This window comes from Megachile rotundata, chromosome 7 (genome assembly GCF_050947335.1).
Source record: "Megachile rotundata isolate GNS110a chromosome 7, iyMegRotu1, whole genome shotgun sequence".
NCBI classification, from domain to species: domain Eukaryota; kingdom Metazoa; phylum Arthropoda; class Insecta; order Hymenoptera; family Megachilidae; genus Megachile; species Megachile rotundata.
Genome location: NC_134989.1, coordinates 7,671,784 through 7,697,929, shown reverse-complemented (window position 1 = coordinate 7,697,929; position 26,146 = coordinate 7,671,784). Strand labels below are relative to the sequence as shown.

Below are 26,146 nucleotides of genomic sequence, written 5' to 3'. Positions count from 1 at the left end.
TTAAAAGAAACAAGAAGGACGAGCAGGTGAACAGGAAGAGTTTCTTTTCACTGTGAGAGAAACAAAGTAAAGAACATACGTGCATGACGCACGTGTATTCGAGCGAAGGTAAACGGGTTACGAACGCCGTTCAAACTGAACTTATAACTTTAAAATGTCGATGAATTATTCAAGGGAATACTGAACTGAATAATTGATACTCATAGAAAGTCAATGGACGTATACATACTGTACATGTGTATCTGATGTGAGTCACTTTTTCATCGGTTTCAAATAAACAATGTTAGAAAATTAGGAGTACACTTTATCGGGTTTATGATAAGGGTGATTCATTGGGTTTATGATGGATCTGGTGACAAGTTAGGTTTTTTTGGGGAAAATGACGGATTTTGTGGTTTGTGGAGCGCTGGTTGGGAAATGTAGGAATTTTAGAAATTCAGAAGTGGGCAATTTGGGGGTTTGAGAAATTAGATATTTGAGAATTTGGATATTTAGGAAATTGGGGATTCGGGGATTTGAGGAATTTGGGAATTTGGGAATTTGGGAATTTGAAAATTTGGGAATTTGGATATTTGGGAATTTGGAGATTTGGGAATTTGGATATTTGGGAATTTGGATATTTGGGAATTTGGATATTTGGGAATTTGGATATTTGGGAATTTGGATATTTGGGAATTTGGATATTTGGGAATTTGGATATTTGGGAATTTGGATATTTGGGAATTTGGGAATTTGGGAATTTGGGAATTTGAGAATTTGGGAATTTGGGGATTTGAGGAATTTAAGAAACTTGGGAATTTGGAAATTTGGGGATTTGAGGAATCTGGAGATTTGGGAACTTAGAGTTCGATAATTTGGGGGTTGGAGAATTTGGAGTTTGACAATTTGGGTGTTTGAGAATTTAGGTATTTGAGAATTTGGGGATTTGTAGATTTGAGGATTTGGGAACTTAGTGCTTTATAATTTGGAGGTTTGAGAATTTACGTATTGGAGAATTTAAGAACTTAAGAATTTGGAGTTTGACAATTTGAGTGTTTGAGAATTTTGAGATTTGGCGATTTGAAGATTTGAAGATTTGAAAGTTTGACATTTAGGGCTTTGAGAATTTGGTGTTTTAAGAATTTGGGTACTTGAGAATTTCGAATTTGCCAATTTAGGGGTTTGAGAATTGGGAATTTAGAAATGCGCAAATCCAAATTTCCAGCTACTTTAAAATTTGAATACTATGAAATTAAAATATTTTTGAATCTCTGATTTCGTCTGAAAAGTATTGTTCTTCACAATCAAATTGCAGTGATTCTGCATAAACTTAAAATAATTTTTGAAAATCCATTTACTGCAAAGGATATTGCATCTTTGACCCTAAAATTTAATCAATATCTTCCAGATCTTTTTTCAATCAATTCAATTAAAAAGTCTTGAATATACTACAAATAGTCTTGCTAGTTCCATAACGTTATTATTGTTCACTACCGAAGTATAACAATGAAAAATATTTTCTGAATTCGCGTAATGTCACCCGTAATACCTCAAAGCTTAGCTGTCGCGATACCTAAATTCCAATGGATTGAAGTTAGAGGACACACGATCCTGAGGTTGTCAGAGCATAGCTGATTCTGTGGTCCCATGGAATTTCAATATCCAACCGTCATTAATTCTACTGATGAATCCTTGCGGTATAACCTAATTGCACGGTGTGCCGATATCACGTTCTTTAAAAATGCAACGAATGATTTATTGCTTGTCAAACATTAGAAAAAAATCCTGTATATTCAATTTTTGTGCATTTGGTTTTAATTTTGAAAAAAAATGTTTGAATACATTTAAATACATTTACCTGTAAACACAAATTTTATATTTTAACAAAACTTCAACATTTTTACCTCATCATTCTAAAATAAGAATTTCCTCATTTTTGAATAGATGTACATATTATAAAATGCATACTAATATTTCTTTTCCTATCATTCATAATTATCTGTCTTCTTAATTATTTCCATGCATTTGATTTTAATTTTGAAAATAACTAAGAAGACAGATAGTTATGAATGATAGGAAAAAAAATATTAGTATTAGCATTTTATAATATGTATATCTATTAAAAAATGAGGAAATTCTTATTTTAGAGTGATGAGGTAAAAATGTAAATGTTTTGTTAAAATATAAAAATGTTTTTAGGTAAATGTATTTAACATTGAAATTTAATGTTAAATAGTGTTAGTAGTATAGTTAAATAATGTAGAGTAAATGAATTTGACATTGAACCATTTAAAATTAAATTTGACTTAATATTGTATAATTTAACATAACAGATCATTTAACATAATATTGTAATATCAGAATGTCATTATATCACTGTAGTATAATGTTATAATGTTACAGTAACATATGATATTAAAATACAGCAATATCTTATTGTTTTAATAGTAAGATAACGTCACAATGTCATAATGGTGTAATATCATAATAATATAGCATTATATTATCACACCATAATTCCATAATATCATAATGTCATAATGTTATAATATTATAATGTTATAATGTTATAATGTTATAAGGTCATAATGTCATAATGTCATAATGTCATAATGTTATAATGTCATAATGTCATAATGTTATAATGTCATAATGTCATAATGTCATAATATCGTATCTCAACATTAACGTCATCATAACATCATAATGTCATAAATATTACAAATATCACAAGTTGTAATTTCAATATAACCTTCTGATTATTTTACATAAAACCAGAAATTGTCACTTAATAGTATAGCAAAAAGATTTGCCAGTGTATAGTATGTAAAATTTCACATACGTGTAACGTGTACAATATTACAGTAAAAATACTTCAGAACAAAACTACATTTAAAATTTTGTTATACTAATAGAAACAAAGAATAAATCCGAATAAATACAGGCAAAAAACCATGATCAAAAACAATGACGTTTCTATAAGTCTATAAATTACCAACGTTGTTCACAAACATATCGATAAGTTAGGTTATGTCTGCAACCTCACATCTTAAAGATGGCCGCCCATAATTCGTCGCCTCACAAATCTAAAAATCTATAAAAAACATTTCTCGATTGCAAATCCGAAAGAAAATTAAAATCCGTAAAAATACCTAACCAAAATAAAAACCTAACCAAAGGTGTATCATCAAAGCTCTAACGTAATGATCCCGCATTAAAATTTCGGGCGGCAACTTCATTTTTTCGATGCACGTTATTAACTGGTGTTAATAATCATGGGTTAAAACCAATTTACAAATGCCCGTAACAAGTAATTTCGATGTATCGATATCCTGTTATTTAAATTACATTATTCAAGTTAGTATACATAATTCATTTCGCGTTTCCTCTACCTGCTAGGCATACATTAAACGCAAATTTCGTATCAGTCATTGATCACATTAAACATATCGTGCAATTTCCGTTGATCATATCGTTCGTGTGTGTACACACGCGAAATTTTGTTCCATCGAGGAAACAGAAAATCAACCGATGACCAACTGTAATTAAACAGCGATACTGTGAATAATGATTCACTGTTTCCGCTTTTGCAAATAATGCCGAATAAACGTTGCACGAATGCGTGAGTACATAGGGTTGTTTATACGTGACCAAAGTCGATCTTCGAAAATCGATCTCCATGGTAATTTTATGGTAATTTCTGCAAAGTTTTTTTCCCGTATAATTTTAAATTCAGATTAATCATTCTTTATTATAGAGTTAAATGCTCGTGAATCTTGGCTTACAGCAATTTTGGGAATTTGGGGAAATCTGGAGACTTGGAGAGTTTGAGAGTTGGAGTAATGGAGAGTTGGACAGTTGAGAATTTGGAGATTTGAGAGTTTGAGGATTTGGAGATCTGGGGATTTGGAGATTTGGGGATTTGGAGATTTGGGGATTTGGAGATTTGCGGATTTGGAGATTTGGGGATTTGGAGATTTGGGGATTTGGAGATTTGGGGATTTGGAGATTTGGGGATTTGGAGATTTGGGGATTTGGAGATTTGTGGATTTGGAGATTTGGAGATTTGTGGATTTGGAGATTTAGGGATTTGGGGATTTGGAGATTTGTGGATTGGAGATTTGTGGATTTGGAGATTTGTGGATTTGGAGATTTGTGGATTTGGAGATTTGGGAATTTGGAGATTTGGGAATTTGGAGATTTGGGAATTTGTAGATTTGGAAATTTGGAGATTTGGGGAGTTGGAGATTTGGGAATTTGGAGATTTGGAAAATTTGAAGATATGGAAAATTGGAGAGTTGGAAGTTGTAAATATGGAGATTTAGAGATTTAGAGATTTGGAGATTTGGAGATTTGAAGACTCAGAGATTTTGTATGTTACCTTATTTTTCTCTAATGAATCTCACCAAATATTCGAATTATAAAATGTAAACCAGTTACGAACTTGATAAACAAGTTCTAACTAATATATCAAAATTTCAGTGACGTTAATAAATTTAACACATCAAAGTGGTAAACGAATTTTAACTGTCGTAACATTTTAGGAAAACAGAGAGGAAGAGATAAACGGGACATCAGCTTTAAGTGACAACAGAAGTTCTAGTTTCCACTTGAAACCTGCGGCAGTTGTTTGCCAGAAGCAGAAAGGACCGGTCACGTACAATATCTCGAACCAGATCCCTAGTGAACCAGCACTTTCGTCGATCTATTAGTCGCTCAATTACACAAAATACTCGAGATACGCGCACTGGATACGAACTCCTCCGGCAGTATTCGATACACTTCCGTAGTTGATAACAGATGTTCACCTGTTCCTTGAAATCAATCCATTAGGTTCTATTTCATGTATTTAACACTATGTTGTATTTTAAGTAGTTAAACCATTGCTTTATAATATCGTGTTCCATATATGACATTACCTTAAAGGATTAAATATGTTATCACCAGATATATGTATGTTATATGTTTTCACCAGAAAAATTTCAACAAAATTCACCATTTTCATATTTAACTTTTCTGAGTCATTCTTGACAATGACTTTGACTTTGAATTGCTTGACAAGTAATTGAAAAGAAAATTACTTGAAGCAAACTATAGTTTTTTCCTTTAATAGTATAACAATTTTAAGTATAACTTAACAATTTAAATAATACAAAAGTTTATGTCTTTTTATCGAAGAAAATTGTAATGGTCCAGAACCATTTCTCAGCAGTTAAAGTAATGCATACAAAATTATCGGTCCTTATGCACCATTTAATTTAAAAGAAATATGAAATCGATATCAGCTATTGTGCCTAGGTAAATGGGTAAGATTGTCCCATTGTTCCAGTATTAAATCTTTAAATATACCAGTGCTGATCAATACTTCAACGTCTAATGCATAATTTTGCATAAAACTTTTACCTGGTTCACAATTTTCTATGAAATAATTAAGGAAAACGTTCGATGATATCTTTCGCTAGTTAAATAACCATACACATAGTACTATGACTCAAGAACAGCAATTCGCTGTAATGGAATTTCTAATCAAATTTAAGAAGAAACTTTCTTTTATGAAAGAAACTTTTTTCATTAAGATTAAGAACGTTCCAACGCTATTTCTAGATTACGTATCGGAATTTTACACTATCTGTTTAAAAAAGAAATATTTAACAAAATATGGATAACCTCAAAATATGAAAATTAATTTTTAAAAAATTCATTTATTTCTACTCTTTGAAGTTAGGTTTTTATGAATACTTTCGTATTTATAATACTTTTAGTTTGAAAATTTTCAATAATTTTGTATGACTATCAATTTCCCATGAAATGGATTCAAATTTGTATTATTTGATACTGTCACATCGAGAAAAAAATAATTATTTATTTACGAATTGCATTTTTTTTGCAAAGTGCATAGATCATTTTTACACGAAATTAAGAAGCTGTAACTAAGACTTGTTGCGAGTGACGTATTTTTTACGTCAACATGGAAAGTGCAGTTTATGTATGACGCACCTTTTGCGTCAAAGCGTAAATAAAAGTGTTATAAGGCTTTCTCTCCGTAACTACTGGAACTATTACTAGTTACTAGAACTGTTATTACTGCCAGACTTCATTTTCTTTATGGACAAACGTCTTGAGTACACATATAACTGAAGAGCCGGTACTCGTCGAAACTTTTCTACTTAACCACCCCAACCCGAAAGTGTTAAATTACATATGGAACTTTTCTCATACCGTTAGAGAGGATAATTAGGTCACCTGTTTTACTTCGTTCAGTACTTGTATGCCAACGATATATTAATTTTATTTAAGGGATACGCTTCTTTGCATAAGAAGAAATATATGTAGAAGTATAAAATAAAATGTCTTAAAATATTACGATTAGAACAAATGAAACACAATTTAAAGTTAAATCTAAGAAGTGATAAAGAGAAACATATAAAACATATAGAACAAAATATAATGTAACATAGTATAAAATATAATACACATATAACACATTTCATATTAACACAAAAATGTAAAATAATTAAAAATTAAAAAATTGCATAAAACATGCATATCATGTATCAACAGGAAAATATAAAATAATTAAGAATTAAAAAAATATCGTAAAACAAAAATTGAACGGGAAGGTAATACTTAGATCTCTAAATATGCAGAGCAGATCAATAGTGTAATTATAAATAATTTTCCTACTTCCACGTTATTAACGTCTTGGTTACACTCAGAAATAATTTATTAAACACCCAACTACCATTTCACGAGCAAATATCAAGAACTCAAAAGAAAGACTACAAAAACTAGTTCCATAAACCAATAACTTTATATAGTTTAACCAATAATAACTTAACACCAATTAATTAATCCGCACAACAAGATTGAAGCAAAAACGCCACCTCATTGAAGAAGGTAAAAAAGTAGTGTAGATAATTAGTGGAGCGTGTCACATCGATTTCCTGCTTCATCATTATCGCTGGAAGATCAGATTAATTTATCCAAGACAGCGCCATCTGCCGTGAAATGGGGTGCTTGATAATCTGATAAGAACGTATCGAAGGAAGACCATTTAGATACCAGAAAGCTGCTCGCCGGAGGATCATGTTCTCGTTGCTCATCGGAGAAAAGACCTCCATAAAGTTGTTCCTGGTTCTCGGAGGGAACAGCTGAACCACTGGTAAGATTTTTGCAGAAGCTACAGAGACGTGTCAACGACCGGACGATTGCAGTCGGTCCAATCCCTCACCGTATAACAGGTCTCCGACTGGCAGCTTTTGCTTTTGTTCTTCTTCCTTCGTTGCGTGCTCGAGAAACTCGTGTCTCGTACATTGATTCTTTACTACCCAATTAACGGCTCCGATTCGTTCTAATCTTTACATACTTGCATTATCATACGCTTTCGACACTTCTACTCATATGTACGTACACATATATGTAGTATATACGTACACTTACAACATGTGTCGCATAAAGGTTATTTTTCTGCCTCAAACACTGACTGAAATTTTTATTAGTTTCTTACAAAAATGATCATATGGTTTCTATGTTGACTCAAGCCGCTCAAAAGTATACATACGCTTACAAGATATGTATGCGCCTCATAAAAGTTATTTTTCTGCCTCAAACACTGACTGAAGTTTTTATTAGTTTCTTACAAAAATGATCATATGGTTTCTATGTTGACTTAAGCCGCTCAAAAGTATACGTAGACTTACAAGATATGTATGTGCCTCATAAAAGTTATTTTTCTGCCTCAAACACTGACTGAAATTTTTATTAGTTTCTTCAAAAATATCGAACGAATTAAAGATCACATGCATGTAACATACTAATATATTTAAATTAAATATGAGATATTTCTTTATATGTTTTTTAAGAAGAGGGCGCTCGGGTAGCTGTGATTAGTTCTGACGCATCTAATAAATAATGCAAGGAGTTAAACTATGTCTTATATTTTCAAAAGTAGATTGAACTATATTGTCGACTTAATATCTCTGTATCGACCATACTGTTTGTTCCGAGAATATCACTTTTGTATCTCCGGAGTTTAGAGACTCAAAGTGTATTAAGTTGTGCTGTTTATAGCGAAACTTTGGGGGCTTTGACGAAGTGTCATGGCCGAAAGATCTGAGAAACACGGAAACTTTGCACTTGCCTAATTTACAAATTCTCATATTTTGAAATACGAGTTTAACTTTCTAATTATAGTTTGCGAGTTTAAAAATATTTTAATTTATGAATTTTTGCGTTTGAAGGTTTTTGAAATGGAATTTTAGATTGTATGGAATTTGTTGTTTACTGGATAAGCACTTTTCTGTTCCAGATGAACGAATACCATTGGAAGCTTTCCTGATGAACATGCAGAGAGGAAGCAGACAGGAACACAACAAAACGAAGCGGACAGATGGAATCAGGTGGATCGATGCTGTTAGAGAAGCGGACAGGGTGTTTAAGGTCAATTTATACTAGATCAGAAACATCGCTTCTCTATTTCCATGTCCGTTTCTTTGATAGAAATAAATACGTATCTGTATATGAGATACGTCTGGAGATTGAAACGTTATTTACTATTTTTCAGGTGCGGTTATGTTGCGGTTTAATACGGCGATGGGTAACTGACCGTGAAATTTAAATATGTTGAAATTTTTCGGTTTGTTAGTGGGTTAAGTTTCTACATTTCTAAACTTGCAAATTTCTAAATGTCTAAATCTCTCAATTTTTAAATTTCTAAGTTTCTAAATTTGCTAACGTACAAATTTCTATGTTTTTTAATTTCAAAATTATTAAGTTATTGAGTAAATGAATTTCTATATTCACAATTGACCAAATTTATAAATTTATCAATTTTCAGTTGATCAAATTGGTAAATTTCTCAATTTTTAGTTAGATGGATTCTTAAATTTTTTAATTTTTACTTGATCAAATTCTTAAATTTCTAAAGTTTCGTTTCATCAAATTTCCAAATTTAAAAATTTTCAATAGAACAAATGTCTAGATTTCTAAATTTTGAACTCATCAAAATTTCTAAATTTTTAATCAATCCCACATTTATTAATTTTCAACCTATCAAATTTCTAAATTTTCTAATTACTAAATTACTAAATTGGCTAAGTTAGGTTAGGTTAGGTTATATTCCACATTTATTAATTTTCAACCTATCAAATTTATAAATTTTCTAATTACTAAATTACTGAATTGGCTAAGTTAGGTTAGGTTAGGTTAGATTCCACATTTTTTAATTTTCAACCTATCAAATTTCTAAATTTTCTAATTACTAAAGTACTAAATTGATTAGGTTAGGTTCTATAGTTTTTAATTTTCAACCTACCAAATTTCTAAATTTTCTAATTACTATATTACTAAATTGATATGTTTATCAATCAATAAATTTGTACATTTAATTACAAATATTAAGTTACAAATAATAATTTCAAATATTAAATAACAAATAATAATTCCAAATATTAATCTACAAATAATAATTCCAAATATGTAAATTTCATTGCATATCTTCATCACTGGTTTGTACAGCGTAAATTGATCTGTCATCGTGGTATCAGGATTCTATAAGGTGCTATTAAAGGTGTTTGCGATGCTACAAGGAAAATCAAGGTTGCATTAGATAATCGAGGATGTAACGAAGATTGACGACCCGATAAGAGGTAATGACTAAAGTATTTTGCATGCATACAGATTACATGCGAAATTACAACATCTAAAGAAATTATTATAGTCATTAACCACATGACTGGTATTTTAAATAGATAATTAACATTTTTCTAAATATAAGCTGCTAAAAATAATTATACATATACGTACAAAATAATAGTAAAAATTTCTCAAGTTTTAAGTTTGTAAATTTTTCAGTTGCTGTATTTTTATGTTTGACGATTAATAAATTTGTAAATTTGAGAAATTATAATCTTCAGAATTTCCGAATTCACAAATTTAGTAAATTGTAAACTTTGGTAAAAAATTTTTAATTTTGGTAAAATGCAAATTTAAAAAATTTTGTATGTTTATAAACTTTTAAATTTGTAAATTTGAAATTTTGAACTTTGAAAACTTATAGATTCCTCAATTTTTAAGTTTAAGTATTTTTACATAGATAAATTTTTGAATTTCTTTATTTATAAATTTGAGAAATTGTAATATTGAATATTTTCAAATTTCTGAATTCCTACATTTTTAAACCTCCTTTCTAAATTTATCAATTTGTCAATTTACCCAATTGTCTATTTAACAATTTGTCAATTTGTTAATTTGATGATTCATAATTCTGAAATTTGAATTTTTTCATTTTCAAACTTGAGAATTTATAATTTAACAAACTTCTAAACCTGAAAATTCTAAATTTTTAATTCTGAACATTTCTTAATTTCCCAACATTTTAACAAAACTATAAAACTAGAAAATCATAACCTAAAACCAACCTAAATGGCGCTAGTATCGACATCAATCATGGCACCTTCATAACCAAACACTACAACCCGCACTAATCATAATACCTCCAATACTTCCAATAAACCTTAGTTACCATTAATTAAACCCAGAGAGCCATACACGATAAAAGTAATTAAAACATCGCAGCCAGAACATATCTCACATAATATATCGATTTGCGTGTCCAGTGAAAGCACACTGAAAGATAATTTGTCCGTTACACATGAATGAAATAAAATTACAGGAATGTTTGGCAAGATGGTGGTAGATAACGAAGTGGCACAGTGGATAGGTTTTGTTACGCTCTGTTCGTTCTAATTGCGAACGCGTGTAAATCGCGTTGAAAATATCGTATTCCCTGACGAGCAGAGAAATTGCAAAGACATCTAATTAGCTCGAACGTTTGTTACACTTTCGAGAAGTTTTAACGAGCATCCTCCTCCAAGATGAACTGCTACTTCTGCAACTGGAAAGATCACACAATATTTTTATGTACTTTCACGACAGTTCGTTGACATTCTTTGAACGTTATTCGACGTGAACCTTTTTTCGTTTGCTTATCGAAAGAACCTAACAGAATTTCCAAGCCGGGTATTCGTTTATTTATACAGACGGGAAACAGTTCGCCGTTGCTAATTAATTAACCAATTAAAATTCACGGGGAAAGCATCTGCATCTCCTTGAAAAACCTTCAGCGGCGGAATATTAATTCCTATATTTTTGTGGATCGAGTAACCCGTGAAAGAATTAATTATCGACACTTCGATATTAAGTTTGTAATTAAGAATATCTTTTATCGTTACCGGATATTCAGTTATTTCTCTGTATATTTCGTTTTTTAGGTAAAGAATTTCTTGTATTGGAAATTTTTCTAAAGTGTACTTATGACTTCGCATTATTAAATTTATTTATTATTTACTGGTGAATGATTTGTTAATTGTTAATAGACTGTTTTTTGTAATTATTCCACTTCCGAATTTTGAAATTTTTGCAATTTCGAATCTTGAAATTTAGGAATATTTCTTCAAAATTTTGAAATTGTAAAATTCTGTATTTTCTTCATTTTTAGACCTAAAAATTGTCTAATTATCAAATTCTGAAATTTCTTCATTCTCAAATCCCCAAATTTCCTAATTTTGAGTATTCTTGCAATTTCTCCATTTCTAAATTTAAAAATTTCCCCATTTTAAAATACCAAATTTTTAAATATTGAAATTCTGAGATTTTTCAATTTCTAAATGCTTAAATTTCCTCGCTTCCAAATTTTGAAAATTTTGTAATTCCAAATTCCTAAATTTTGAAATTTCCCTATTTTCAAACCTTCAATTTTCCTAATTTTCAAATTCAGAAATTTCCCCATTTTCAAATCCCCAAATTTCCTAATTTTGAGTATTCTTGCAATTTCTCCATTTCCAAATTTTGAAATTTCCCCATTTTAAAATACCAAATTTCTAAATATTGAAATTCTGTGATTTTCCCATTTTCAAATGCTTAAATTTCCTCAGTCTCAAATTTTGAAATTTTTGTAATTCCAAATTCTCAAATTTTGAAATTTCCCCATTTTCAAACCTTCAAATTTCCTAATTTTCAAATTCTGAAATTTCTCCATTCTCAAATACGAATTTCCTTATTTTCAAATTCTTCCAATTTCTCCACTTCCAAATACCAAAATTCCTCCATTTCGAAATTTCGAAATTTCTCCATTCTCAACTTCCAAAATTCCTCCATTTCCAAATTTTTAAATTCCTCCATTTCCAAATTTTTTGGTTTCACCACTCTCAGCTTCCAAAATTCCTCCATTTCCAAACTTTGAAATTTCTTCATCCTCAATTTCCAAAATTTCTTCATTTCCAAATTCAAAAATTTCTCCATTCCCAACTTCCAAAATTTCTCCATTTCCAAATCTTAAAATTTCTCCATTCTCAGCTTCCAAAATTCCTCCATCTCCAAATTTCCAAATCTTCTCCATTACCAAACTTTAAAAATTTTGACCTCCAATCAAATTCCCTAAACTTCATAATTTCTATACTACATGTATACTACTAATATGTGCCTCACACATGTATACGTTTGACCTAAAATTAAAAACCTATTTATGGTCGTTTCCATTATCGTCAATTTCCTCTTGATTTCCTCGCTAACGATATACAACACAGTTGTATACAGATTTACGTAGATCAAGTTCCCAAATGATTGATTCGAAAATCATCAAAATCGCAGTTAGCTGGCAACCATTTCCTACTGGTACTCCTGTTTAATCGACAGGAGCTACGCTTATGGGAGCCCCTTGCTTTGCATAATTGCCGCTTATGCACGCTCAACGACGAGGGGAAGTGGCGTCCTCGGCTGTTGGATAGGGTTGCTGGATGGTTGCTTCGTATTTGTGGTGTTTCTGCAATGTGTCGAGTACTTACCACATACTTGTACTTCATAATGGTAACATTAATGGCGGTCCAACAATGCAACAAGCTTCAAACAGGAATCCGGGCTTTATGGTGTAACCCCTTTACTTATATCTCTCCCTTCTTTTCTTGTTTTTTTATTTGAGATACAATGTACTGTGATCTTGGGTATGGACCGAACTACTTGGTCTTCCTCTTTTATCTGTTTTTGTTGTACGAAAGACATGCAGCTTTCGAATATAACTCATTGTGTATATAATAAAACAACATTGTGTGTACAAAACTAAACTTGGTTAATATTCAGAATATTTTGTTTGTCAAGATAAATGATGTTAATTGGATTAATGAGTAATAAGTGAAATATTATTCTAAATAATAACATACAATTTTACTAATATTTAGTAAATATTATTTAAAATTGATTTAATGATTCAGTTATTTAATCTTGATCAACAAGTTGTGGTTGAAAGCTTCACTTTATACTTCTTCTTTGAACTTCATTTATAATGTATTAATAATATTGTATCTAATTAATATATGAATAATATTGTGTCCAATTAAAATAGAAATATATTTATGATTAATACAATGCATCAATAAAATAATTAAAAGAAATTTATGTGTACGATTGAAATAATGAAGATCGATGTATAATTGAAATGATCGAAATTGTGTATAATTGAAATGAATCACACTCGCCCCAAAATAACATTGCTCCAAATAATAAATAAGTGACCCGACCTCATTATGCACTCGTGTTTTGAACTGTTTGATTTGTTAATTAGTACAGTCTCCCTCACTCTCTGTTTTATGCTTTCTCACGATTGTAACATGTAATCATGACTAATTGAACGGGTGGCCTATTTTACCAACACGCATCTCTTGACACAGTATTTATAACATGAATATGCATTCATTAATTATTTTATGAATAGAGTTCCAGTTTTAGCAGGGTAACGATTTATCGAGAATCTCGTTTCTGGGAAGAATTGTGCGGAAGATGTAATTTCTTTTTGTATTATATGTTACTTTACTTTGGAAAAGTTGTGGAAAGATGAGAAACATTAAACTGTGACAAAACGAAATATATCTTTTTAATAAAATGATGATTTCTGTCTTTTCAACAGAATGAAAAGTTATCTTTTATTGTTTTCGGTCTTTATTTTATTTATTACTTATATTTATATGTGAATTTAGGTCCATAATTATATATTATTGAACCGTATTGAATTCACGTCCATACAATATATAAAAGTTTTTCTTACGGTAAAATATGTCCCTGCTCATTATACTCCCAGTTTTTACATCGATCCCTAACTGTATAATTTTATCTCCAAAGGATATCTGTGTCATAAAACATTTTTCGTGTGTTACATGTGATTCTTGGAGCCAGGAGAAGCATGCCTCTCACAACGATAATTATTGTTGTTCGTAGAAACTGTCCAATTTAATAACCACCTGCATCGTCTCAAGATTTATGCACTATGCTCTTAGCAGTAATGCAAGAAATACGACACAGTGGTTCAAAACGGTAAATTTATGAAATACATTGTTACGTCAACTATCCTGAAATTACATTTTTATTGGAAAGATTCCGTTAGGCTATGAAAATTGATGGTCTATCTTATAGTCTTACTGTGAAGACAGTAAAATTCCATTTTTTCTCAAAAGATAGATAAAATAGATAAGTTATTCTAGCTTATTATTACGGTCGTATGTTCATTTTTATTTTAATTCTATTAAAATTCTTGTATGTTTTGAAATGATAGACACAGATGATAGACAGTGTTAATTCGACTTGTTAATAAATAAATAATGTTTTTATTAATGTTAAACTTCAATTTTAAAATTATATAATTTTTGAGAGGCTTTACATTTTTGAAATTATTGCCATCTCAATGAGTATATTTTTGAATTATATACTACACGCTATAATTTCTAATTTTCCTGACTCCGCCATTGTCCGTTTGGAGGTTATGTTTCGTGGTGAGGTTATGAAAACGCATTACTTTAAGAACTTCAAACTATTATATATATAGACGCTTCCAAAATTATAACTCAACATTTATAACACATACTAATACCTAAAACAATAAATTCTACTCATAAATTCAATTATTATTAATAATCCCAATTGTCCACATTTATTCCAAGATAAAATCAGTCAAACAGTAAAAAAACACTAAATCATCGGATAATCTGCGTTTCCTTTATTTATTGCATGTTATTTCCTTTACTTGCAAAGATTTCACCAAAAACTGTTATCCAAAACGTAAGTTTAAGTACGACACTGAAATCTCTCGTATCCTACACCTAATGACATTTGATGTACATAAAATGCATTTCACCCAGTTTGCCAGGACACATTAGTAACGTCTGACATTTATGTACGATTTATTCGCAAAACGAGTTCAAACAGCGAGTAATATTCCGCACGCATTTGTCTATTCCATATGTAATTTGTCCTGGATGATGGCGATACACTATTGCAATATCACCAAGGACACCTTATGACTCGGTTTTTTCCTTCCTCTTTTTATTCCCTCATCCGGTACACGTTGCAGGGGGTGTGTCGGTCAAAGACATAAAACGGATATGAAAGGATTTTTTACTTCTTCCTGACAACTGTCGCACGAGATGCTTCGTGATGCCTGAATAATCATATTATTTAAACTTCATTTGGTTTCAGTTCTCTTTTTGACCTCACCCGAAGGTAATTTCTTCGTACAAGTATAATTACGAATGTATTTGCATTCATTTTCTTGTAAGACACTCTATTATGGGTTATTAAAGATTTAAGTTTAGCTGTTATGCAATGACAAAAAAGAGTTCTAGGGAAAAATGTTAATGATCGTTAAACTGTAATGCTTTGAGAAGATTATACGAAAAACTGCTTATTTGCTTCTGCAAAAAAAAAATAACTTTTTGTGTCATTGAAAACAAATTTTCTCAAGTTAGATATTTTCAGTAGACTTTTGTTATAAATGATATACTTTAGAAATGGTGTATTACACTTCTGTTAGAAATAATTTTTAATACATTTTTGTTATAAAATGTACGTTTGTAGAATCAGTCTAATTTTGACCAATTCTTAGATAACAAAAAGTGTACCAAGTTTGATATAAATTGTGATCAAACACTTTAGGAGCAAATTTTCCTGGTACGTATGTAATATACGTATCTTACATGTGTATGTAATTGCACACATGTATTACATATACATGTAATATACGTACATTAAAATTATGATAAAATGATTGTTGTAGTCTATTGCCATATTATTTTGATTTAAAGTATATTTCTTTAAAATAAAGGGTTTCGAAAAAATTCAGTCTCAAGGACAGGACACATATTCCCACATACGAAGTATTTCATATGCAAAAATTGTTCGCGTTATTGCGATTGTGACGTGCTATAGAAGCTGGAAAAGCAGGAGAATCCACTGACCTGTTCTGCAGATTCGGTGATGAAAGAGTGGCAATATTGTATGCTGAAGTGGGCTCTAGGCTCTCGAGCGAGGAAGCTGAATTGAGCGTGTTGAGGTTCACAGGTTGCGTACGAGATGCGCCTCAACGCGTGCGCCATTTGCACGCACTGAAAAAGAAAAACACTTTATTATTAATGTATTACTTCTTTTAAAATGCTACAACTTATATAAAATATATTCGTGTCTATTTACAACGAAATAGGGTTTAACATGCAATATTTGCAACATAGGTGCTAATTTTGAAAAGTAACCTTTCAAAGTAATTAAACTTGTTACAGTATAGTCATTAAACTTGTCACAGCATAGTAAATTGAATTTGTAAGTACTTGTAAGTACTGTACACCGTGTTACAAGATGTCGAGACATAAACAGAGGTATTTAATCGACAACGAAAGTAATTAAACATGGCTAATCTGAACGTCACCTCAAGTATCGTAAATCCGACAATTTACTCGGTACCGACAGTGTTTATTTGCAAAACGGATGGTAATTGCAGGTTTTCCTTCCCTCTGGAATACTAAATAAAAACGTCTACCGAATAATGATACGCCACTCCGAAGGTACGGAAGGTCAAAAGATCAAAGCAGCTTGTTACGTTTCAGTCTGCAGGTACCGGGAACATTTCTCAAGCATAAAGTAGCGACGTCTCTTGCGACACCGTTCTCGCGCGTTATCTTGTGTTATATATTGCGGAGCTCGTTGAATTTCTCTTTACGATTTTATGCGTTCTTACTAGTTTTCACCGTGTGCTTCCCTGTAGCTTCGACCCCTACCCTTTTCGTGTGTATTCAAAAACTTTGGTGTCCCTTTGAAGTGTACCGCGACATCTCTCAAACACGAGTTGATCTGGTGGTCACAGCTACCGGTAATACGAAAAGCGTTGCGTCAAAAAAAAAATTAATCATTACGTATTTCACGACGAATCTGCATCGTTAAATACACTGCGAATCAACGCTATTCATACTTTGCATTCGAAAGGTGATTTAGACTCCTTTAAGGTTTAATATAACAGTTTTGGGCACTTAATTAGATATACATATATTGTTAGTGTTATACATCTGATGAATACAGTGAAGTAAATAGTGGTAGTTATAATAATTTAATAAAAATTCATTCATAATTTTAAACTACTTACTAATAACAGAACTTTCAAGTGCAGAGGTTGAAGGGTTATATTAACATTATTTTATTATTTTAACATTATCTGAATTATAATCGTATTAACTGTTAAGGTTTATGCCAACACTGTTAATAATATTCGTACTATTTATTAAGTGCTGTATTAACATTATTAATACTATTTATTAACCATTATATTAACAGTATTAATTTTACTAATATAATTTCCTAAGTTGGAACAAATTCTAAAATGAATCTTCACATATAAATTCACTTACTTAGGTGATATTGTTTAGCATGGGTGTGTAACATGTTGCATATTGGTTGACATTAAATTATTCGATTCCACGGTTTATTTAACATGGTGATTGATTATTGCAGTAATAGTTATTAAAGGGTTGCCATAGCGGTTCAATCGAATTATAACAAATTCATAGATTAATTGAACTAATGCGTTCATATTAGGTGCTTCCACTTCAAAATGGCGCTACATTTGACACCAACGCTGTGATAGACATTAACATGTTATAAAATCAGATGACAAAATATTAGAATGTTGTTTGATATCCACATTCACAATTATGTTAAAGACAATTTCAAAATTTTAATTTCACGTTTATCTAATTTAAACATATCGGATTTATTTTTATTAGAAAATGTTGAGTTGGGAAAGGTTATGTCGTCTTTGTTAGTAAATTCATTAATTCAATTTGTGTCAATTTATTGTGAGATTAAAAAGTTTGTATAGAAATACAAAATGGTTTAATTATTTAAAAACATTATTAGGTTCTTCTTAATTATTATATTGTTATTTTTTTAGTTATTATATTTTTTTTATTCACTCATCACTTATAGTTAACATTAGTTAGAATTTTGTAAAACATTGCAGTGCTAATTATAAATAATTAATATCTTTCTGTGACTATATGTACAAAGTTATACATACTTTTAATTCCATAATGAAATTGAGCAATGTTAAATCAATCATAACAATTTTAACATGAGTCGTACACACAGGAAAACAGCATCCTTATTAACTTCAATAACTCATAAATATCACTTAAATGTATCATAATAGCAGAGATATCACGGCTCGTTACTAAGGACAGTAAATCTTCGGTAAGTTCGAGGTGATGAGTGTGGGATGAGCTTTGACTATAAAAATCAAATTGAAAAACTCATAAAAAAATATTTGGTATGCTTGTAAAAAAATAATGTCTTCCTTGTTATTTCCTTTCGCAATTTATAAATTGAAAAGTGATAACATATCAAATAAAAAATATTTAAACTAATTATTGATATTAGTTATTATATTTTATTTAAGATAATTGAATTTGCATAAAATATTTTTGAAATGCATATTCAAAGAGAATTACGAATTAAAGTTAAATGTTTTGATAAAAAGAATGTACCTAGAAATATAAATATCTAACCGGATAAATAATTCGTATGAATTCATTTGTTTTTAAGTGATTATATAGATTATTATATGAGTTTGAAAAGAAAATATAATTATGTGGAATTGCAACGATTGCCTGTGATACCGACGCGTACCAATTCATACAATGCGCCTTAAATCGCTTAGTTTCAATGATCGTCGACAGAGTACGCTATTTCTTAGGCGATTCTTTTCGTACAACTCATAAAATGTCCTCCATTATGTAGGAAATATGTGATATAAAATAAAATTTGCTATAAAATTCATGTTTAAAATATTAATTGCATTAACTAAATAAATTGTATAAACATTTATTGATGGAATTATCAAATGAAAAAGTTATTTGTGTTTTTCGGTTAGAATCATATTGTGTTACTTTTCAAAGATGCTAAATTTTTAAATTTTTAAATTCTCAAGCACCAAACATTCTTAAATTTGCTAATTCTTAAGATTATTAAATTTATAAATTTTTGAAGGCATAAATGTTCTTTCTCTCTATTTAAATACTCAAACCTCGATAATTTAAAAATTTCGAAGTCTTTTGGTTTCTGAAGTTTTTGATTTTTATTATTCTAAATTTTTAGATTTCTAGATTTTCAAATTTCTAGATTACTACAATTCTAGATTTCTATATTTTTAGATTTCTGGATGTCTAAATTTCCAAATTCATAAATTTGTACATTTCATAATTTCTAATCTTCTAAACTTCTCAATTTCCAAGTTTTTAAATTTTAAAATTTTCACATTTCTAAATTTTGATTCCCAACTACATAAATCTAAAAATTACACCTCTAAAATTATAAACTTCAAGTTTCTAAATTTCTAACTTCCTAAACCTCTAAATTTCCAGACTTCCAAACTCCTAAATTATCAATTCAACATTCTCACAAATTATCAATACGCATTGCACCCATTACACCATATTACAACAAATCTTCGTTTAATAGCCCAACCTCGTCACCACATAATCATTACCGTTTTACTTCTTACATCCCTCACAAGTAACCGAATAATAATAAGAATGAATAAATAATAAGCAACTGACATATTCGAATAAATCAAAAGTGTCGGAGTATTTCTCGTTAGATCCATAATGAATTACCTATTTGCTTTGAATTGCCATCGAACTAAAATTTTCTCACGATTCATCGCAACACAGATGGCTTTAGCGTTTCTTGTCGGCGGAGGCGGCTCGATAATTAGGCAATTAATTCAACGGCGAAGGTGAAGCATTGTTGTAGCGCTGCCTCGATTAACGCGGCGGCACGTCACGACGAAAAGGAACGAATAAATCGCAGTTATTGGCCACTTCGGCCCCTTTCGAGATGAAGTTTCGTTCATCGAATTCGTTCAGTAACATGGAACTTTTAATGGCTCACAGCCGTAGCTCTATTCGCGGAAAAATCCGCCGGAAAGTTCGCCGCTCCTGTTGCGTGAAGTCTGCTGCCAAAGTTTCAAGCGATTTTGAGATATTGTTCGACTTCGCTACGATTCACAATTCTAATTACCGACGTTACCGCAATCTATTATCGTAAAACGTTCTCGGACGATAAAGAATGGCATTGCAAGATAATCTTTCTCGTTATTTTATTTCATTATTTCGTGCTGTCTTAATCGTTTTAAACACTTAACTTCGTTCGATGGATATTTACGTCAAAATTCGTTTCGATGCAGCTGATGTTAATTGATATTTTTTCATTGAACAAGTCATCGGTTTGCTTTTTAACAAATGTTCTAATTTTTTGTCGAATAAAAATACCATCCTCCGTTTGCTTTCCATGAAATGTTCTAATTTTTTATGGAATAAAAATACCATCCTAGTTTTGTTCACTAGGAAATGTTTTAATTTTTTGTCGAATAAAAATACCACTCTCGTATTGCTTTTCACGAATTGTTCTAATTTTTGATGGAATAAAAATACCATCCTAGTTTTGTTCACCAGGAAATGTTCTAAATTTTTATGGAATAAAAATAACACACTCGTATGGCTTTCCAAGGATTGTTCTAATTTTTTAGCAAATAAAAATACCATCCTAGTTTTCCGTTTCAAAAAAATGTTTCCAATGCATACATTAATATAAATATGATTGCATTTTGTTATAATATCATTTTGATAAATAAAGACTATTTTTAAAAACATGATCTTGTTACTTGCTATTAATTAATTTGACCTGAAGTCTCATAAAATGAATTTACTTATAATTATTTTAGAAAATAACAAACCATTTTTCAAATTATACCTGTTTAAATTAAGTTTGTGTATTTTAGTTGTGCAAATGTAGAATTTTGTAAAATTAAGATGCATGTAAAACTTATGAAGAACTTAAATACTTCATCTTGAATAGAGATGCACAGTGCGCATGCGCTGTACAGACGCGCATGCGCATTATGCTTCAAAAAAGCGTTTTGTTACTTCTTTTCGATAGATATTTTTACTTTAGCAATGTTTAGTGTTTAAACAACTAGAATTGTACTTGTAGCAAACTTTGGACACTTCAAGAATTCTCAAATAATCGTCGTATTAAGAAATATAATCATTTTAATGCGTATCAAAGTTTTATTTTATTTTTTTTCTGGGAAACGAAACTTGATTCGAACTTGATTCGAACTTGATGCGTGCAAAAATAAGTAATAAGTAATAAGTAATAAGTAATAAGTAATAAGTAATAAGTAATAAGTAATAAGTAATAAGTAACCTATACAAAGCAATAAGTAATAAGTAATTACTTATAACTAACAAATCGACCACTGTTTAAATATTTTATTTTGACACATCGCTATAGCAGAAAAATATCATATTGCAGGGTTAATAAATTCGTATTAAATTTTTCTAGCAAACGTTCCCGCTCACGGAGGAATGTTTCCCCGGAAAAGTTACGATAACGCCACTGTACTGCCACAGTCGAGACATATTCTCACCTGAAGCTCACGGGAAAGGTGAGATCACGTATACTTTATATAGCCGGAACATATGTAGATGTATACGTATACACGTGGCCACTTCGGTATGCATAATGTTTATAAGCTGGCGCATCCGCATCATAGCGAGATCTGTGGCGACATAAAATATTTTTATATCGAAGAGTGCCGCTCGAAAATATTTGTACATCCACCACTATCGCTACTGCACCGTAAATAACTCGTTCCAGCTGCGTTATTCGACGGCTTGGCAACATTCGCAATTTCATTGTTTTTCTATTGGTTCCTTCTTTCTCCTGTCATTTTCTGTCCCTCACTCGCTCGGAGAAAAATAATTGAAGAGATGATCGTCACGGTCGAAAAAATTCCCAGGTTAAAAATATTTTTCCGTATTTTTATATTTCACGCTGGACGCATTCCAATCAGTGAATTTTTAGGCGAAAAAAATATCAACGATTTTGGGGTGACACGTGTTGGAACGTGAACTTGAAAATTGTTTCAATGGCGCCGGTGATAACGGGGACAGAAATGTCGAATATTTCAGGTCAAATATTTCAACTCGTGCAGGCTTTATTTGGACTTTAATTTGATTTAGTGGGTCATTTCAATGTTTGTGAACATTTCAGAAATTTTTATATTCTGATTTGCAAGTGTGAATAGAGGCATAATGAAAAAGTTATTAAACATTTCGAGAAGAAATTAAAAATTCATTACAGCGGTCTTCAAATAACTTCATCGCCTTGAAGATTTATTTGTTCATATGTTATATTGAAAAAAACATAAATTGCCAATTAAAGGATTTCATCACTGCACGAAGTAGATCAAGTTTTTTGATCAATTACTGGTTTTTACCTCCTGCTACTTCAAGCTTCAAAGAGGTATATTGAATCTGCATATAAACGATTCACGATCAAGTTTTGCCAATAAGATTAGCATATAATTGGCTTCATTGTTGCAAAATGCCGGATCTAGTATGGTATAAGGATCTTATCATCAATAGAATGCCATCAAATGCAAGTTAAGCGTATCATGCCCTCCTTCATTGCACATGCTACGTCGAACTATGCCTATTCATCATACTCGAGTTACTATGTATAATATCTCAGATTCCGTGTGTGTGTAATACACATGTTCATATACGTCGTTCAATGTAGAATTAAATGCTCATCATTTCTAGTTATCATCGTCAATCATTTAAATCGTGATATAAAGATAAATACCTCCATTTATTCGTTTTTTTGTTTAATAGAAATGTGTTTGAAATGGATTGTTGAACGTGAGTGTCACATAAATTTGCATTTTAACGTATATTTTTATTTTTAGTGGTTTTAGAAATATGATGGAATTATGGAAAATAATTTTACTGGTGTTTTTTGATTAATATTAATTTTAGGATTAAACTTGCAAACTTGTGTAGAAAATATGTTATATGGTTTTTAGGGTTGATGAGCAATAAGGTGTAATTAATCACTATGCAAAGTAGGTATTTTAGGACAATAAGAAAGGAGGGTGCCATAGATATTTTCGGTTGTTAGATTTACTATGAGCTGTATTCAGCAGAATATTCCATCAATATTCTAAAATTACTAGATGTCAGTAAAGAAGTCCTAAAACCTAACCTAATCAAAACTTAAAAATTTTTAGGTCCTAAAGAGTCTTTTCGTTCTACAGTCTAAAAATACCAGAATTTAAGAGTATCAAGGTCTATAATTTTTAAAATTAACAAATTTCAAAGTTTAAAAGTCATCAAACCTAAAAATATCAAGACTTAAAAATTCTAAATCTAAAAATTAAAAACTTACAAGGTCCTGAAATTTAAAAGATCCACACTTGCAAAGTCTAAAATCTTTAAAATCCTAAATTACCAATTCCAAAAATGCAAACTTCCCAAAATCACAAAATTCTATAATTAAAAATCCCAAAATTACCAGATCCAGAAATTTTTAAATTCCAAAACCATAATGTCCACAACTTGTAAACTCCAAAATCACAAACTCTTAGAATTTAAAAGTTCCAAACTTACAAAGTCCAAAAATCTAAAAATTCCAAAATTACCAATTCCCAAAATCACAAAATCCTAAAACTAAAAATCCAATAATTACTAATCCCAAAATTCTAAAAATTCCAAAATCATAAGGTCTACTACTTGTACTCCTCAAAATCACAAACCCCTAGAATTTGAGAGTTCTAAACTTGCAAATTCCAATAATCTACAAATTTCAAAATTAGCAATTCCAAAAATGTAAAATTCCCAAAATTACAAAATCCTTCAACTAAAAATCCCAAAATTACTAATCCCGAAAACCTAAAATTTCCAAAACCACAAGGTCCACAACTTACACTCCACAAAATCACAAACTCCTACAATCTGAGAGTTCCAAACTTACAAAATCCAAATATCTAAAAATTCCAAAATTACCAATTCCAAAAACGTAAAATTTCAAAAATTAAAAATCCCAAAATTATCAATACCAAAACTTTAAAAATCACAAAATCACAAACTCCATAACTTCCACACCCCAAAATCACAAACTCCTAGAATCAGAAAGTTCCAAACTCACAAAATTCAAAAATCTAAAAATACCAAAATTCCCAATTCCAAAACCGTAAAATTCCCAAAATCACAAAATCCTCCAACTAAAAATACCAAAATTTCCAATTCCAAAACCGTGAAATTCCCAAAATCACAAAATCCTCCAACTAAAAATACCAAAATTTCCAATTCCAAAACCGTGAAATTCCCAAAATCACAAAATCCTCCAACTAAAAATACCAAAATTTCCAATTCCAAAACCGTGAAATTCCCAAAATCACAAAATCCTCCAATTAAAAATCCCAAAGTTAATCACAAAAATCTAAAATTTCTAAAGCTACAAAGTTCATAGCCTAAAATCCCCAAAATCGCAAAGTCCTTAAACCTAAACCCCCAAAACCACAAAGTCTCCTAAAATTCCAAAATCCCTCCAAAGAATCCCAAATCTCCAAACACCAAAATCTCTCTTCAAATACCTTCCCTAACTCGCCGCAAAACGCAGGTAGAATAATTCGAAACGATTAAGAGTCGTCTGCAGGAGACAACAGTCCATAATCCGCTAGAATCAACCGCGTTCCTCCACAAGTGGGTAATTTTTGTTGCCGCGTTGTCGCGGGGCGAACGAAAGAAAATAGAAGGAAGATGATGGATGCGAATGAACAAATATGGACTTGGTTGCGGAGAATCTCTTACGAGAGGAGCACGGATCTGTGTATTCACTTCAAGTGGTGACTGTACGTGCGGAAGATATAAACGATGCCACAGACCAGGGACCATCAATAACTTCTCCTTCCTCTGTTCTCAGCCTTTTCCCTTTGTACAGGAAGTGCCGTCTACCTAGGTAAACCGTTGTCCTTCGTGCTCCTATCTCCTCCAACACTGGCTTTTACCATACGGTTTTTGAGCCTTCGTCCTTATCGTCCTCGTGCATTCACCATTCCGCATGGAATTTTGATGGACTGTCATTAAAATTCATTAACCTCGAATGTAATATCAAACAAGGGTTTATGTTAAAACGGATGATGCATTTACCATAGCTCCGTTGAAATAATTGCACGGGAAATACTAGTTACATTGAAAAAAGATTTATTCGGATTTATTCTGCGATGCTTTTTTTATCATGGTATTCCGTAATGAGCGATTTCAAAGTGTAGTAGAACTGTATACGGTTGAATTCTGCAGACTGCACTGATTCTACGTTAATTATACACGGTATTAAATATTTATAGACGTTTTAAGCGCTTTTTTGTGGGCACTTTTTTTTATTGATGAAAATCAGCGAATATCGCTTAATTTTGTTGGAAAGATAAGGTTTAGTGCACGAGTATCCAGAATACTATTTTTATTTTGTCCTGATTTAACTTATTTTCAGGGTACAGTGTTGAAGGCATACTGTAAGTGGAATAGTAAAATAATAATATAGAAATATAGCCAAGTCAGAACTGTGCTATTTTGTCATTTTATTATTTTATCCTTTTTATTATTTTTGCCATCTATATTATTTTTATCAGTTTATTATTTTGCTGTTCCATTATTTTATTTTATATATTTTATACATTCTATATATTCTACTCTACATGTATATCTATATGTTCTACTTTACATATCTATACATTCTATTCTATTATACTATTATTTTGTTATTTAATGATGCAACTATTATATTACTTCATTATCTCACAACATTGTTATAATCATCAAAGTTCAATAAATTAAGTTGTCACAGTTTAATATAATATTAAAACTTTATACGTTTAACAATATTCACGTAGAATCATCTTTTTAAAAAGACATTAATTAACTTCTCTAATGAACGAGTTAAAGAAAAAATCTTTGAATTC

At 30.7% G+C, this 26,146-nt stretch overlaps 1 protein-coding gene and 2 long non-coding RNA genes across 13 annotated transcripts in view; 2 read left to right on the top strand and 1 right to left on the bottom strand.

The window, feature by feature from the left end:
• The window catches only part of LOC143264882 (uncharacterized), a 44,748-nt gene extending 29,863 nt beyond the window's left edge, over positions 1 to 14,885 (top strand). For 2 of the 5 annotated variants that reach the window (XR_013038859.1, XR_013038860.1), the window contains exons 2-4: positions 8,288 to 8,626; positions 9,496 to 9,626; positions 14,199 to 14,885. This is a non-coding gene — a long non-coding RNA (uncharacterized LOC143264882). Of the gene's footprint in view, positions 1 to 8,287; positions 8,627 to 9,495; positions 9,627 to 12,672; positions 13,146 to 14,198 lie in introns of those variants that run through there. The other 3 variants (XR_013038861.1, XR_013038863.1, XR_013038862.1) reach the window with 3 other exon arrangements.
• Positions 1 to 26,146, bottom strand: part of LOC100880089 (EGFR adapter protein) — a 334,753-nt gene that overhangs the window by 76,087 nt on the left and 232,520 nt on the right. For all 7 annotated transcript variants that reach the window (XM_076533985.1, XM_076533984.1, XM_076533986.1 and 4 more), the window contains one exon: positions 16,257 to 16,403. In XM_076533985.1, coding sequence (XP_076390100.1) covers positions 16,257 to 16,403 — 147 coding nt within the window. The remainder of the gene's footprint in view (positions 1 to 16,256; positions 16,404 to 26,146) is intronic.
• LOC143264851 (uncharacterized) lies at positions 21,694 to 24,436 on the top strand. Its single transcript, XR_013038820.1, has 5 exons — positions 21,694 to 22,144; positions 22,210 to 22,316; positions 22,399 to 22,650; positions 23,022 to 23,048; positions 23,417 to 24,436. It is a non-coding gene; the product is annotated as an uncharacterized LOC143264851 (long non-coding RNA).